Source organism: Larus michahellis, chromosome 15, assembly GCF_964199755.1.
Source record: "Larus michahellis chromosome 15, bLarMic1.1, whole genome shotgun sequence".
Lineage (NCBI taxonomy): Eukaryota > Metazoa > Chordata > Aves > Charadriiformes > Laridae > Larus > Larus michahellis.
In genome coordinates, this window is record NC_133910.1 from 11,981,849 (window position 1) to 11,998,226 (window position 16,378).

The following is a 16,378-nucleotide window of genomic DNA, read 5'->3' on the forward strand; positions in this document are numbered from 1 at the left end:
CAGGAGGGACAGGCATCAGGGGACCAGTGCAGCAGAAGGTGGTGGGAATTACGTGCTGTATGTCCTCCTGTGTTAAAAGTACTCGGACAGTCCTTTAGTCCTTGGACAGAAACTGTGGGCACTGATGGGGAGCAGAACTCATCTATGCAGTTACTCACGGTCTGTCCAGGTTCGCCATCGTCACCTTTGTCACCAGGGGGACCATCTTGACCCTAAGAAAGGAAGAAGAAAGAAACAAGCAGGTGTATTTAGGGTACGAATAGGGTTGAGCAGAGCGTTAGCAGCAGCAGGTGTGGTTCAGCTGGTCTTCATGTCACTGGGCACCATCCCTTCCCAACTCCTGTTGAGAGCGCTGGCAACAGCAAATGTCCCGTGCCAAATACTGTGGATAGCAGCATTTGTACAGCTACTGCCACAAAGGTTGTAGTATGGTCTGACAGTCTTACGGTGGGACTTCCTACTCTTCCCCAAGTAAGGGCAGAATCTGTGCCAGAGGAGCTGCTGGCGAATGAACAGCACACAGTCGTATTTCACAAAACCAAGAGGAGGGACCTAACTGCCCTTCTCAGAGACAAACACTTACGGCTGGACCAGGTTCTCCAGGAGGACCAGGGTCACCAGGGAAACCAACTGGACCCTGCAAAGAGAGAAGAAGGAGATCCCCAAGTCAGAGATGGTGCCTCTGGAGAACTGTAGAGCACTAACACCTGCTACCCCAGCAGCAATGTGGGGAGTCACCCTACGGAGCAAACCCCAACTCCCTACCCTCAGACACAATCCCAGACCACATCCCGTCCTTGCATCTTCAGTAATTTCATCCTGTCACCGCCACCAGTTCAGCTCTGCATCCAGACTACGCAAAGCTCCAGTGTCAATGCTGGGACTTTCATCTACTTTTTCCTAAATACCTTGGACAAGTGACAGCGAAATCCTCACACCTTTGGGGAATGGGCAGATTAGAAGACTTTGCTTTTGCTTACTACACGATGCCTAACATTTTTCACACAAAGATCCTCTCAAAGCATTTAATGACTAAAACACTTCACATTCTTCTCCATACAATGTCTATTGTGCACTTCAAATGATTCTGAAACCGGCGTTCAGACAATAGGCTTCAACCAACAACGTGATATCCCAAACCCCATCTGTTAAGAGAGATGACTAACTCCCCTGCCTCCTCTGCTGTTTCATGCCATCTTTGCTTATCGCATAATAAATTTCTTCAGCCAGCAAGCATCAAAGAAGCCGGCACGATAAATACTGTACCATTGTCATCTGCTATAAATCAGTATAGCTCTACCGGCTTCAATAGAACTACAGCCATTAGCATCAGCAGGGATCTGACCCTAGAGGTCCAGCTCCCAGTTTCACATAAATCTCTTCTACGCTATTTTGGAAGCTTCGCTCTGGTGCGAAGGACCTTGGCAATGCATAAGCTCAAGCGCAAAGTAAACCTACTGCAGGCCTTCACCATAGGGGTGAGTTTTCTGATAGCCTGCAAAAAGAACTAATAATTCAAGTATTGCTGGGAGATATGGCACAACCGGGCCTTTTCCTCATTAGCACCCTAAAGGAAGGGGACTGACAGCACATATCATTAGAGGAGCAATTCTGTGGCTGGTAAACTGTTTCAAATTGCCACAAAAATCTCTGGAAAACATCTTTTCATGAAGAACTCTCTGCTGGGCAAGACAAGGAAGCACTGCTTGGACAGGAGGGGGTACTTACAGGGCTGCCTTTGGGACCGTCATCCCCTGGTGGACCTTTGGGGCCAGGTGGACCAGCAGCACCAGAGGGACCTGCTTCACCCTTTTCACCTCTTTCACCTTTAGGACCCTGCAAAGGAAAAAGTGTGTTTCTATTATCCAGGAAAACAACTTAACAACCTCTAATTTTCCTTTAATCGATTGCGAGAAAGAAGCTCTATTTGTATCTCAAAACTCGAGGACATGATTTAGCAGTCCCTTCCCACGAAGATTAAATGGTGTTCATGTTGTTCAGTCGTGGGTAGCCCATATTCGGTGACTAAACGTTATACTATAAATATGCAGTAACATGGCGATGTGTCACCTGATACCCAAACCAAGGAGGTGGCTGGTTCAGTCCCTTCAGCCCCATCCACATGCATGGCTCTGCCACCCCTTCAACCAGCTCCTCAGGGGACACCACTGAAGAAAAGCTCCTCTCCATCAGAGCCAGAGCCACCCCATAGCGTACTTACCGGGAGGCCAACCTCGCCAGGAAGACCAGGCTCACCAGATTCACCAGGTTCACCCTGTAGAGGGGAAAAGAGGATGAGCACTTACAATTCTGCAGGGTGCTGAGGTTTCTGCTGTCGTAGCAAAGCCCCTGCATGAGTGTTGCAGCAAACCCCTGCGGGCTTCAGTCAGGTTCGGCTGGATGCTTTACCTTCTCTCCTACTGCACCAGGGTTTCCTATTCCCCCGGGAGGACCCTGTGGACCATCTGCTCCTGGTGGCCCAGATGGACCCCTGGGTCCAGGTGGGCCTGGCGGGCCCTGAGAGAAAAGGGGGACAAATTTAAGACATGTTTCTTGGAGCAACGTCCGTGAGTGATGAAAGAAGAAGTATGAAAGCATCTTACCATTTGCCCAACGTCACCTGTTTCTCCCTTCTCCCCAGGTGGTCCAGGCAAGCCCTGTGGAGGTGAAGGGGATGAGTTTTAGCTGTGAACATCTCAGGTAGAGCCCCAGCTCTCATTACCCTAAGCCCTCCCTTGATGCTGCAAATTACCTGCAAGCCCACTGGGCCGGGGGGACCAGGGAATCCTCGGGGTCCTTCGTCACCTTTCTGACCAAAGAGGCCTTGCTGTCCTCTGGGCCCTGGCTCTCCATCGGCACCCTACGAGGAAAGAGTCTAACACAGCTTGGCAAAGACACAACGCAGATTCAAAGCTCCATCCCCACCACCTCCTGCCACAGCCAGTGGCATCACCCTGCTCATGCATTGGGCATCAGCAGTGCCGGGCAGAGACTGCCAATCCTTGCAGTGCTTCCCAGGAGCTTTTATGGTAAAAAAGGGGATTTCTGCTAACAGGGGACAATACTCACAGCTGGGCCAGGCTGACCGATTGGACCCTGCGGGCCGGTAGGTCCTGGCGGACCCTGTCATGAAACAGAAGTGCAACATCACCATTAGGAAAACAGAGTAAAAAAACTCCCCTGGAAAAGGCGGTGCCCTCCAACACAGCCTCCATTAAATGAGCATTGATTCCCAAAACAGAGAGGGAGGACAGGGCCAAGTCTCCTTGCACACACCAGCATCCCTCAGCCCTGGTGCCAATGGCACAGCAGACATGTCTATGTGCATTTTTGCTCCTGCAAAGCAATATCACACCACTCCATTCTATCTCGATACTTATGCGTAATTTATCTTCCTCTAGGCTCTGAGCAGCACAAAAAGGTGCTTCAGCGTGCTGCAAGCAACTAGAAAAGGAACTACAGGCAAACACCCAACTTGAATGGCGAGGGCTGCTAATGTTTCACAGATATTTACACGGCACATGGGTGACATGGAAACATCTCAGTGTGCTCCTGGGAGCTGGAGGCTCACGCTTCAGGCACTTGCTCTTTTTTACGTCGTGTGGGTATTTGATGAAGCAAAGGAAGATGATGCGATGATAGAAAGAAATTAAAACGATATTGTTTTCTGTTTCCAGCAAGCCACACAACATAACCAGGCTCCTCCAGGGAAGCATCTACGATGACGTCCACACAACTCACCTGCTCCCCTTTGTCGCCTTTGCTGCCCTTCTGGCCAGGCTCCCCGATCTCGCCCTGCCAGGTACAGAGGGGCACAGTTAGTTCCCTTGGTGACCACTTCCATAGCTCAACACGCAAGCAATAGTCCCGTAGGTCTGCACCCTCATCCCAAAGATACCGGTTCCCACGGAAATACCCCAAAATGTTCTGAAAAAAGCCAGAGAGCTGCTCCCACCTTGTCTCCATCCTCTCCGGGCGGGCCGACAGGACCTGCTGGACCCGGCAGTCCCACCGGGCCCTGGATGCCGTCCCGGCCAGCCGGTCCTTGAGGACCCTTCTCACCCTGGAAGCAGAAGCAGCAGGCAGGTCACACAGAGCTCTCCTCCACCCCTCCAACCAACCCATTACATCCCATTAACGTTTTATTCAGCTGCTAATAACCCCTGACTACGTGGGCACGTATAGCAAAGCCGGTTTCCAGCTGATATTTCATCAGGCTCTCTGTGCTCACTGTCTGAAACAAGACAAAATTTCTATCTCAGGAGATAAGGAAAGAACAAACAAATCTAAACGGTGAATACCCAGATCACAGCTGCAATTTCACCGCTGTAGCAATATAATCAGATTTAATCTGAACCCTCTGCCATCTCGCCCTGGATGACAAACAAGACTCCAACTAATTTTTATTCCCGCAAGATGGGTTTTACTGATTCTGGTCCTGGCTGCCCCAGCATTCGGTGCCTGCTCCCTCCCTGGCTGGTTCCCAACGGATGGGGGTTTCTCAGGAGGCCCCAAGGACAAAGGAAAACACCCGAAGCGAATAAAGCAATCTCTGCTGGCCTCCTGCTTAAACACCTACCCATATTCCTCAGAACCGGAGCCTTCAATCAAATTTGTTTGTTTATAGGAAACTGAACAGTGAATATTTTTCCGTTTCCTCGTACATAATTTAATTGCATGTGAATCCTGGGTGCTCTCTTCTGAATAATTAGATGCCACATAAATTGCCTATTCATCTATCCACTGCTACATCATATAGGTACTTGGCAGGACAGATGTTCATAAAGCTGATTCACCAGGAAATTCTTGCCTCTGGACTAGCTGCTGGGATTTCTAATAAGCCAGCAAATGTGGAATACAGTGGCCGATAAACACTTCTGCTAACAACAATCAATCCCCGTAAGCGTCCTCATGCAGTCTGAAATCCCCCACGCCAGCATTTGCTCGTTTTGCCGGGTCTGAAGCTGAGCTGAAGTTTGAGGCAGGCGACCCCAAAGTCCCTGCAAACCCCACGTGGGGGTGAAATCAGAGGCTCAGCCTCCCTCCGCGGGACTGTCACGGTGCTGGGCTCTTCAGGGACAGAAATAGTCATCCCAGCCCACTCTCTCCTGCCCGCACGTGACATTTCACGCGCGTGCCTGGGGAGCGAAAGACGTGCGAGTTTGCGCGGGCTGGCTGGTGAAGGCTCAGGAGAGGGACCATATGGCAGGACTCCTGCCGAGAGCGGCTCTTTCCACGGGCGCCAGCGGGATGCCTGGGAACGTTCCACGTCCTGGGAAGTGGAGCTAAAACCTCGGCAGCACCTTCACGTGCTGCTCCTTGGCCAGGGCGCAGCAATGGGAAGGATTTGTCTGGGCTCAGTGGAAATCGCTGCTGCCATTGCATCCTCGTAAGCAGTGACGGGGTTGGCTCACTTCTCTGCCCAGAGGCCCGTCCTTTGGCTGTTTGTCACCAGGAGGTCACAGGCTGTCATTTCACCTGGTCATTCCTCAGCCCTTCTCATTGCCTGAAGACATTTCGGTCCCTGGGATCACATTCATTTTTGATAGCACGAGTGTCACAAACGGGGAAGCTGAGCAGCTCACGTTCAGCAGTTTGATGCACCCAAGATGAGAAAATTCCTTTCTAATTGAATTCCTTTTTTTTTTAAAAAAAAAAATCTTTTATACACCTACCCCAGGGAATATCTCCATGCTCAGCTTCCTACTGTACCCATTTCTATTTGACTCACAGCTCTTAACCTTTACGCTGGTACTTACCGGGGCTCCCTTTTCACCTGCGGGTCCCGGAGGTCCCTGGGGGCCAGGTCGCCCTGGCAAGCCTATGGGGCCGGCTGAGCCCGCGGGTCCGCGCTCGCCAGGAGAGCCCTGTTTGGAGAAGAAGGAAGGAAGCATTAACTGGAGTATCAACCTTCATCTATATACAGAACACAGAAATCCAGCAGTAGGATGCTGCAAACGCATCGTCAGTAAGTGAACGCATTTGATGGGGTGACTGCCATGTGATGGCACCATCAGCCTAAGGGGTTCTGCAGATTATTTTTTTTTAATTCAAATCCCTGGAAGGGTTGGGTTCTCCTCTGGATGGTGCAGGGAGCTCAGCTCCTGGGGGCACATTATCAGCTTGGAACAAGAGCATGCGCCACATCATGGCCAATGCAGCAGGGAGGGCTGGATGATGAATATTTTCCTCCAGGGGGGCTGCACCGAGCACAAATCTCAAGCGGGAACAACTTTCAGAGAGAAAGCAGGTGCCTTAGAAACAAAATTCTCAGTGTCCTGAATCATTCCAGTTCTCTCAGCTTGTCACGTATGTTCATAGCTGACACCACAAAGCGACTGAGCTATTACATGCGTGTCTTGTAAAATAAAGCAATATCCAGCAAGTCGTTAGTTAGTGCGAAGGAAATAACGGATAGAGCACTGAGCTGTGACTAACCCTCCGTTTTGGCTTGCCAAGCTTGTAAATGCGTTAGGTGGTGCCTGTAAGGGCAAGGATACTCACTGCTGGACCTGGGGGGCCTGGGGGACCTTCGTTGCCTTTCAGCCCTGGAGCACCCTGGGGGGAGGAAAACAAAGTCATTTTGGGAGGTGGGTGCTGCACCGCCTGGGCACCCTACCCCCGGGAAGGAGCGGGCAGCCTCTACTCACAATGGGGCCAGGGAGACCTCTCTCCCCGGGGAAGCCTCGCAAGCCGGGGGGACCGTCCTTCCCTGGGAGGCCGGCGGGACCAGGGTCCCCCTGCAACGACAGAGAGAAACATCTGAGATCTGCAGACTCCACAGAGACCCAGCTCCTCCCTCTGGGCTCGAGTCGCGATGAGACACTGCGAAACATCATGTCTCTTCTGAATCAGCCCCCTCCATCTCCGGCTGCGAGGCGGGCATCCAGGCTTGCAAGCGGGCTGCTGCTCCCTACCTTGGTTCCTTCTTTTCCAGTGAGGCCAGGAAGACCTTGTTCACCCGGGGGACCTGGAGGACCTGGATGTCCCCGCTCACCCATTGGCCCAGTCTCACCAGTCGGACCCTGAAGAAACAGAGATCGGGGAGAATGTGGTGGGTATCAGCAGAGCAAACACTGAAGGAGGAGGTGCAGGCTATCAGTTTATTCCTTTAGGTTGCAATGGGATGGAAGAGGCTCTTTCCCTTAGCTGTCCCTCAGTGCCACCAGGAATCCCTGCAGAGATGCCTCCTTTGGCATCCAAAGGGACCTTGTTTCGGAAGCGGGCAACACTGCACTCGACACACCAGAGGCACCGGGAACCTCTGGAACGAAAGCGTTCACATAAATGAGCTATTAATACTATTATTATACTTAGGTTTTGGTTTTTTTTAAATTGAAGACTTCCTAAGTACTCTAGGATCATGCTGATTCTTCCTTATATGGGGCATAAATAATGGATTAGGCTTGTAGTACACGGCAATCACTGCCTGTGCCGTACGTGGCACTAATGGTGACAAGTGTCGCATAAGGCCCAGTGCAGGAGGTTCCCAAGTGGCCCGTTTTGGAGGAAGACAAAAGCCACACGCACAAGACTATAACGTCCCCGCACGCTGGTGTCCGTGGGGACGGTGGTTGTAATTCATGTCACGCTGCAGGGTGCCACTTAGTGTAAGTAGAAGGATAACGCTGCGATCGCTCAGCAACCACAGATCACGCTAACTACACGCAGCAGAGCCAAATAAAATTGCCATAGAACCTAATTTGCCTTTGAGAAGACAGACGCAGCCAGGGAATTGCCCCTAATCGGGGAATTGACAAATAGGGACTTTACGCTATCATTAAAGAAGACATATCAATTACTTTCTAACTAAAGAGCAACCTCCCCAGCAGTTCAGGGAAGAAGACTCAACCCAAAGCCAGTCCTACTCGGTCTAGGACTCTGCCCACCAAACGGATCCCGCAGCCGGCCTCGCGCGCCTGTTCTTAAGGGGCACGAATTCTGGTTGTGTAGTTACTGTTTCCAGACTGCACAGACTTCGTTGCGACTAAAAGAAAAATAGCCCGACTCTGACAGAATCTAGCAGCACTTCATGTTAGAGAGGGATGCATTTTCTTCATAACACCACGTATGAGCACTCTTGCACCACGCTTACACTGCCCTGAACGCCCCAGCAGCTGCACAGCCCTTTGAGATCACGTCTGACTCTCTGGTTGCTGAAGGTCTTCCAGTTGGGTTGTGTGTAGCTGGTCTCTCTTTCACCCTACACCAATTTTACACCCAGGTAGCTCTGCTAAGTTCACAGGAACCACCGTATTTACAGCAGCCCTCAGGCACGCTGTCTAAATGCCATCCTTCTGCCTCCACAAGGTGGGCTGGGACCTACTGGGGTATTTCCAGGCCAGGCTGGATGGGGCTTTGAGCAACCCGGTCTAGTGGGAGGTGTCCCTGCCCAGGGCAGGGGCCTTGGAACTAGATCGTCTTTAAGGTCCCTTCCAACTCTAACCATTCTACGATTCCACACCCTGGTCAGGAATTTCAAAGCCACCAAGCTTGCTGCCTTGCCTTTCTTGGAAGAGGATGCTCTGTGCTGTATAACCTGCGGCCCCAGCAGCTCCAGCTGAGCCATCAGAGCTGCGAGAACCTGCTGTGCCCAACTGGTGAAGGTGAGCACAGAGGGCTGGTGCAAGCACGAGCATTTATTTCTTACCTGAGGGCCTACGACACCGGGGGGTCCTGGAGGGCCAGTCTTGCCTTGGAAACCCTGTTGGAGAAAGGGAAAAGAGAGAGAGCTGACACTTCTGCCAAGGAGGGCTCCAGCCAGGGTCACAGGCTGCCACCCGACTGCTCCTCCTCCAGTGAAACTACTGACCAGGAACAGGTGGACACCCAAAGACAAAAGAAACAAGAAATCAAACAGAAAGTGAAAAATGGGTATTTGTACATTCATACAGGGATGAAACAGAGGAAGAAAAGGGGATTCTCAAAGCTCAGCTCTGCTGTTTTGACAGAGGTACCGTGGTGTGGCTGAAGGACAGGCCACGGAGATAAAAAACCTTGCTACACTCGTAAACCCTATAGGCGAAATGGCTATTAAAAAGTCAGAATGTGCGAGTTTCTTCATGCTGCGCAATTGTTAATAACCACGTCCCTTCTCCTGCTCCCCGTCCCGGTTTAGGCTCAGCTCTGGTTCAGCCGTTGCTCCCAGGAGCTGGGTGACCGCCTTCCACTTTCGGCACCGGCAGCGCCAACCTCCAGCCCCACCGAAGCCCACAGCCCACCGGCCCTGGGGGCTGAGCGCAGCTTTATTTCCTTCATCAACGTCTCTTGAAAGAAATCACAAATGCGTTTCTCTCCAAATGCGGATGAGGAGCGGAGTCTCCATGACAGCTACTATAATGACATTTTGAGGAGTGACAATAACGAGCTATCACCACTGCAATTGTTTAGCTCTCCTAAGCCGCTCTTTAAAAAGCACATTAATTATCATTCTTCCTATAGCATGCTGACAAGCTTGAGAAATGTCATTTAGGGCATACAGGCTATTTTCTCATTGCCATAAAAGAGGATCAGATAAACCCCAAGCCAACAGTAACGTGTCATGCTAAAAAACCTACTCAATGCTATTCTAGCTGTCTGCAGACCATGGGAAATATCCTGTCTCTGACGGGGAAACGGCAAAACATCTTTGTGAAATGAATGTACAATTTAAAAAACAAAAAAACTCTTATCTTAACAAAAGTCTTATCGTAGAAAAAATACTTCAGCCCGTTCTGTGCAGGACTTTTCTTATTCATCGGAAGAAAGGGGTTTCCTTTTATCCTGCCTGAACCCTGGGCACAGAGTTTTTAGCATTTTTCTTCTTTTTTAGATCCAGCCTTTTTAAATTTAATATGCTCAGATATTTCCCCATCCTTCAGCACGCCTATTGGCTACTAAAAGAAAAGTAAAATAAAGGGAACTGTTTGACACACAGGTTTCAAGTCTAGCTTTTCTTGCGTGAAGGTACAGAGCGAGCTACTGATGTGTAAATAATATTTAATTCGTTTTTATGTTTCTTTCCTCGCTTTTTGGCACTGTGTAAGGAAGGGGGGACAAAAAAGGGACTTCTGCTACCTGGGTCTGCACGTCTGCGAGCACCCCCAAGGGAAAATAAATTTTGCAAGCTTGTTGATGGCAGATATTAACAGATTTTTGGTTTTCTGGAAGCATTTGTTTGTGGTAGGCAAGCTACTGCTGCAATGAGTTAAGCAAGCCATGGGGGAGTGCTTTCAGACCCCAAATAATTGAAAGCCCATTCTCCATTCCTATTCATGCAGGCTTGGAGTTCGATGCTTTATTCCAGTCTCAAACGTTGGTACCAGCAGGTTCAGGCAAAGTTTTTAGTGCTGCTTCTCATTTGAGCGTAGGTGTCCTGGATGTCATAGATAACTCGGTGAAGGAAGACTAAATGTCACAGTCAGGCTCTGGCAGGCGAAAACTCTTCTCTTCACCTTCAAGCCAATCCTGACCCGAGGACTGTTTGTTCAAAAATACCGCAACCGTTGCCTTAAAGTCAGTCTTATGGAGTGTAAATAAATAGCCGGTGTTGCGCTGAGCAGTATTTGCGTTGCCTTGCTTAGCAAATGCCAGGACAGTTAATTAAATTGTTGTGTGGTAAGTTGAGGGCAAAAAAATGCATAATGTGCAAAGCCTTTTTAATGCTCATTTGCTATGAAAGGCGGTGGAGAAAAATGCAAAGCTGAGTAAAGGAAATCGCTGGTTGTTTTTTTTGGTTTTTTTTTTTTTTCCCCCTGTAAAATAAACACAGAACAAAGAGTCTATCTGCTCACATGCAGCATGCAGTGCCGGGGAGACGGACACACCGACAACAGCGAATGGGCTGGATTGTAAACAGCCGAGGAAAAAAGAATAAACATCCCCAACAATGCCAAACAGAAAAATACTAATTACTGCATGCAGAGGAATACATGGCAGAAGGGTCATTTCCGCTTAGGGTATCCTTCAAGCAAAAAAAAAAAGCGCAGAGAACAGAGCGCCAGAGACGCACGACAGCCAGGGGATCGTACCTTCCACGTGCCTCATCGTTCTCCTTTGGTGAGAAACAATGATCACCTCTGTGCAACAAAACCTTTTAAAACGGACAAAGCAGTCTGCGTACGATACAGCGAGGTCCCGAACCAGCCAGGAGCCGCACTCTGGGTTGCAGCAAGGAATTATTGCTGGAGGGGGCTTAAGCAAAACTGGGTGAGGCCTCTGTGCGTAGCTTTGGCTGAAAGGCAGCGTCGGCAGAGATGCTCTTCTCACTCGGGTGCCAAGGCAGGGGCTGATACACGAGGGTGCTGCAGTAACCGGTGCGGACACAAAAACTAGAGCAAAACCACTGCACCGCTCATCTTGGCCAGGAATTGCCTTCCTCTCCAAACAAGCACTGCCAAAACCGGGCTGGAACTCTTGCTCTCTCTGTAACTCTATGCAACAGTTCTTGGCGTTGGCCACACGGCGCACCAACAAGTGCAAAGTGTTTATTTCTCCCCGTTGCAGGTTCCAGAGAAAACAAAACTGTCCCTGACCTAACGCAGCTGGGTGCGGAAAGCTGAGCTTGCGAAGGATGGCGTCTGTCTTGCATGAAAAATTTCTGCTCTCACCTCCCTAGAGTTATGTCTCTGGAACAGGGAGATGTAAAATCCGTGTCTCTCCAAAGGACAGAGCGGGAAGGAGAGTGCGGAGGTTACCCACAACGCTCCGAAGAGCGGAGGCACAGCCTTCCCCTCTGGGAGGGCAAAGGGACGAGCGCTTTGGCGAGTCCTCAGGGTACGGAACCCGTCCTCAGGGGCTGCTCAGAAATCACCCCCCGGCTGCTTCTCCACCTCCCGAAAGCAAGCGCCACACCGAGTGCTGGTGCTGACCCCGACTCAGCCCCAGCCAACATCCCCCCACCTCGCGAGGAGCTGCCTCTGCAGCACCCGGCACGGCAGAAACCCAACTGCTCCCGTGCCGGTCATCAGCATCACGTCATCTCTCCATTCCCATTTTCTCCCTGCACGATGCACGTACTGACCTCCACACTCTACTAAAGGGACAGAGCGAGAGGAGCTGGTGCACAACCTTCACATAAACCGTCATTAGACCGACCCGTCCTGCTCAGAAGAGGGTCGCTTCCCGTAGACCATCCCGTGCAGCTGGAGAGACACAGACCTCCAGGGAAACCAAACGTGTGGCCACATCTCCCCAGCTGCACAGAAGGGTTTAGAAAAACCAACCGGCAAGACGAGACTCGGGACTAATGATCTGCCCAAGATTTTTGGCTACTTACGGTTTCTCCTCTCTGTCCGGGGTGACCAGGCAATCCGTCCTTCCCAGGAGGACCCTACAGCAGAAAACCAGGGTGAGAAGCAACGTGACCAAGTGCTCAGTTGTAAAACTGATAAGGACAGAATCAAACCTCCTCGCATTAGTTCCCATCCATTTTACAGTGAAACGGGGGTGCTCAGAACCCTAAAAGATACGGCCCTTTCCCACACATCTCCCAAAGGAAAGATTTATCTTACAGGTCCAGAGCGGGAGCGAGATGTCCACCACAGGGAAGGAAATCACTCCAAAAAGGTTTCTGAGATTCCCCCACCAGTGTATAATAATTGCAGAGACAGAAGCGTTACTCGGTTCTGCTGTCCTCCCAGTGTAGAGAGGGAAAATAAAGAACAGAGCAACCATGAAAGATCCTAGCGATACTGAGTCATTAGGAAACGAACATTTATAATCAGCCGCAATTTACTTGGCTATTTAAAATCTTAAACCGTCGAGCTATTATCATGATGTCTCAGTAATGCCTTTTATCGGGTACGTCTCCGCTTGTCAGGGAAGCAGCTAAGACTGAGCTGGCACAGGAGTCACAGCTGGATGGGAAAGACTTTATGTATTTCTTTGAATGTTCTAGAAAGAGTTACTTACAGGGGGGCCTTTTGGTCCCGGAAATCCAGTCGGTCCTTGAGGCCCTGGTGGTCCCTGGGATGCAAAACAAGCCAGAAAACATAGTTAAGGAACCTGTAACGCTTTACTACGAAATACCACCTCTGCGTGAGCAGCAGATGAGCACAAAGATACGGAAAGACAGCTACTTCTACCCCCAAAAAACTGCCCCAAAGGGTGAGATGCAGCTTCACGGGGCCATCCCTTGAAAAAAGGGCACGGAGAAGGGTAAGGACCACCGGGACACGTGTCTGTCCAGCCTGTCCAGCTGCAAAAAGCCCTGTCCGGCTGCAAAAAGCACCGCAAACACGAAGAGGGCTATCAACCGCTTTGTGCCTTTCCCTCCCAGTGCTATGAGAAATAGGTCTTTTCCCATCCCGGCTCAACTGAGAGAACCTGGGAACCACCAGCTCATGCGGGAATGATAAGGAAGAGCTGGTGGCTCTGGGGCCGCTGCTGCCGGCAGCCAACGTTCTTCAGAGCGATGCTCTTCCCCGGAGCAGCAGCAGCTCCCCCCTCGCCCCCACCGTCACCACCAGCAGATGCAAAGCAGGGACTAATTTCATAGATTTCCTCCCTGGCCAATTTTGTAGAACATTTACAAACAAACTAAAACCCAGGAAAAAAAAAAAAAAAAAAAAAGCAGAAATCGAGGCAAAAAAAATATTAATTCCTGAAAGTCCCGTTGTTTCAATATTTTCCACCTAGCGTGCTGTAATCTGGGGAAAGCAGCATGGGGTCCTAAAGGACCACCTCCTCCAGAAAACTGGGGCTCTGGCTGCCTGCACAAAACCCATGGGTGACTTTTCCCTTTCCCCATGGAGCGATGCTTCCACAGGACAGCCAAGGGCCCGTTCGAGCCTTCCTTGGAGAGCTCAGAAGGGACCTAAGGGTGTAGGTGACTTGTGAGACCCCTCTCCACGCAAGCATGCATGGCCTCCGATTTCTAAACGGCTTTTTCCCTTTTTGCTGAGCGGGATGCGCCGAGCTGCGTCCCGGCTCCCGCGAGCTGCCCACCCCTCTCTGCTTCCCAGGGTGTCTGGGATGCTGACTGTAAAAAACCCTCAGCACCGTCTCAGCCCCACCAACCCGCCTCCTCTGCCCTGTTCTTCTAACGGGCTGGGATCGAGCCCCGCTTCAGCCCCACCGGTTTGCCTTACCCTTTCGCCAGGAGGACCAGGGGGGCCATCACCACCAGAGTTGCCCTTTTACGAATAAACAAAACAACACGCCATTAAAAATACATACATTGCCATTGCAGCTGCTGTGCACAAGGACTTCAAATGGCACCAAAGCCCGCGGTGACACCCCACCCCACCGGCTCCCCCGGCCCCTCTCTATTAATCATTCTGTATCAGGAGCTGCATCCAGTGACAAACAAGCAGCTGCTCGTTCCCCCCAAATCGCTTAATAAAAATACAGGAAAGATAACGTCAGCGAGCTCAGGATATTTCCACCAGATAACGGCCTCCCTCTGAGAGATAAATGCTGCCGCGAAGACGAGGTATTTATCAAAAATTCATGCCGACACAAAGCCGAGACATTTATTTTTAAAGCCGGCAGCGCGGTGGTGACAACGTCTCGCTACAAAAGCTTTGCTTCCATCATGCCCGGCCATTGACGGTCACTTAATCAGTCTCTGCAGCAGGTTCTGGAGCTGAGCGTGCCTCCAGATTGGCCGGCAGAAAAATACCTATTTTTCCCAGTGACCAATCGTGGGCGAAGGGTGCGCATACAAAGTGGCTCAGGGAGGTGCGAGGCTCTGGAGCCCAGCAGCAATACGTGCCTCTTCGCCCATGGCACAGCCTAAGGCCTCTAAGGTGGTTCAAAAGCCACTTAAACACCAAAAAACAGGACTTAGGGGAAACGTCAGCGGGTCGTAGGGTTGTGCTGGTCCCCGACGTGGGGGTTCTCCCTCCCCTTCTGGTTGCAATGGCCCTTAATTCATACAGGCACTTGATGTCCTGCTGAAACGTGGGCCAATGCGCTTTTAAGAGCTGTGTGTCTACTTTGTGGTTGGGTTCTGGGCCATTTGGCTGGGTGATAGAGCTCTGGAGGACTCAGCTTTCAAAATACGCCGCAGAAAGGAGAGAAGGGAAATGGAGGGCAATGAACCAGACGGTCTCTTGTACCAGTGCTTTTTAGGACACGATCGCACTAGGCTCCCCAAAACCTTACCTTTGGGCCAGGTTTCCCAGTGCTTCCCCTAGGGCCTCTTTCCCCACGTGGACCCTTAAAAAGACAAAAAGAAGACATTTTAGTCACTCTTGCTACCTACAGCTCTACATGGTGATCAGACAAAGCACCCAAGAGCCTGAGCTGCAATGGGTGAACGAGTCGTCCCACCAGCAGCAAGGGGATGACAGGAGCCTTCAGCATTGCCACTGGAGGCCTGATCTTGTCATGACCTTAAACCATGTTCACTGGTGAGCCCCAGCCCCAAATCGCCATCCCCCCTCTGCTTAGCTTTAACCGCTGAAGGCCAGATCCTACGCAGGGAGGACATACATCAGATCACACGTTCCCCTGGCCTTAACAAGCTTTCAAAATGAATGAAGGGCTGGATCGTTACCGTTGGACCGCGTTGCCCCCTTGGACCTGGTTTGCCAGGCGTCCCCTGGAATGAAAAAAGAAGCGAAGAGGAGTTAGTGGCCAGCATCGCAGGTTCAGCTGGCAGCAGGTGAACCCGCGACGGAGCCTATCGCACACAAACTGCCCCCGGAACCTCCCTGGTTCTCACCTGCAACGAAAAGGACAACAGCAAGTTTATTTTTGCCTCCTGATTCTTTTATTTATTTTCATTTATAATGCTTAGACAGACCCACATGGTAATCCCAATGCCCAGACGACATCTACCATCTGAGGGAAGGAATCTCCTAAGAAAAGGTGTCCTGAGTCCTTCAAAACACCCCAAAGACTTTCAAAGACAAGGCCACCCACTCGGACCAGGCAGTCTCCTAAAAAACCATCCAAAACACCAGAGCCAGCAGAAAGCTCTTCACCTCTGCCACCCCAAAACCCTACAACCCCTTTTCCTGCTGATCTTTGCTGGTCCCTTCACCCAGGAAGGTCCTGGCCCCCCGGGAGCGGGGCAGGCTGGCTCACCCCCCCGCACACCCGCGTTGCAAGACCTGTGCTGTTAAATATTCAAGGAATGACAGCGGCAGAGCAGGGCTCCCGCTCTGAGCAGTGATTTTACACCGCACCAGCCAATTAAGCTGCCCCACATATTTACAAATCTTTTTTTCATCTCTCTGAACTTTGCGCTAAACAAGTAATTTAAGACCCGGTGTCGCAGCGGCGACAAAGCAGCGGGCTTATGAGATCTGACAGATGCACTCAGCTTCCTCTAATGGGGGACTGTGATTAATTCTGACAGAAAAAAAGACAGAGACGGCTGGGTCCTAAATCTGACATTACGTTAAGCTCCATTACCCTGCGCCTAAAAGAGAACTAATGGCCTAGAGCT

General features: G+C 50.9%; 1 protein-coding gene across 3 annotated transcripts in view; it reads right to left on the reverse strand.

The window, feature by feature from the left end:
• COL5A1 (collagen type V alpha 1 chain) overlaps nucleotides 1-16,378 on the reverse strand; it is a 160,680-nt gene that overhangs the window by 18,544 nt on the left and 125,758 nt on the right. For all 3 annotated transcript variants that reach the window (XM_074608283.1, XM_074608282.1, XM_074608281.1), the window contains exons 33-52: nucleotides 15,482-15,526; nucleotides 15,088-15,141; nucleotides 14,070-14,114; nucleotides 12,892-12,945; nucleotides 12,257-12,310; nucleotides 8,651-8,704; nucleotides 6,918-7,025; nucleotides 6,651-6,740; nucleotides 6,505-6,558; nucleotides 5,760-5,867; nucleotides 3,956-4,063; nucleotides 3,742-3,795; nucleotides 3,070-3,123; nucleotides 2,753-2,860; nucleotides 2,604-2,657; nucleotides 2,410-2,517; nucleotides 2,222-2,275; nucleotides 1,729-1,836; nucleotides 584-637; nucleotides 159-212 (exon numbers count right to left, since the gene is read on the reverse strand). In XM_074608283.1, the coding sequence (XP_074464384.1) occupies nucleotides 159-212; nucleotides 584-637; nucleotides 1,729-1,836; nucleotides 2,222-2,275; nucleotides 2,410-2,517; nucleotides 2,604-2,657; nucleotides 2,753-2,860; nucleotides 3,070-3,123; nucleotides 3,742-3,795; nucleotides 3,956-4,063; nucleotides 5,760-5,867; nucleotides 6,505-6,558; nucleotides 6,651-6,740; nucleotides 6,918-7,025; nucleotides 8,651-8,704; nucleotides 12,257-12,310; nucleotides 12,892-12,945; nucleotides 14,070-14,114; nucleotides 15,088-15,141; nucleotides 15,482-15,526 (1,422 nt within the window). The remainder of the gene's footprint in view (nucleotides 1-158; nucleotides 213-583; nucleotides 638-1,728; nucleotides 1,837-2,221; nucleotides 2,276-2,409; nucleotides 2,518-2,603; nucleotides 2,658-2,752; nucleotides 2,861-3,069; nucleotides 3,124-3,741; nucleotides 3,796-3,955; nucleotides 4,064-5,759; nucleotides 5,868-6,504; nucleotides 6,559-6,650; nucleotides 6,741-6,917; nucleotides 7,026-8,650; nucleotides 8,705-12,256; nucleotides 12,311-12,891; nucleotides 12,946-14,069; nucleotides 14,115-15,087; nucleotides 15,142-15,481; nucleotides 15,527-16,378) is intronic.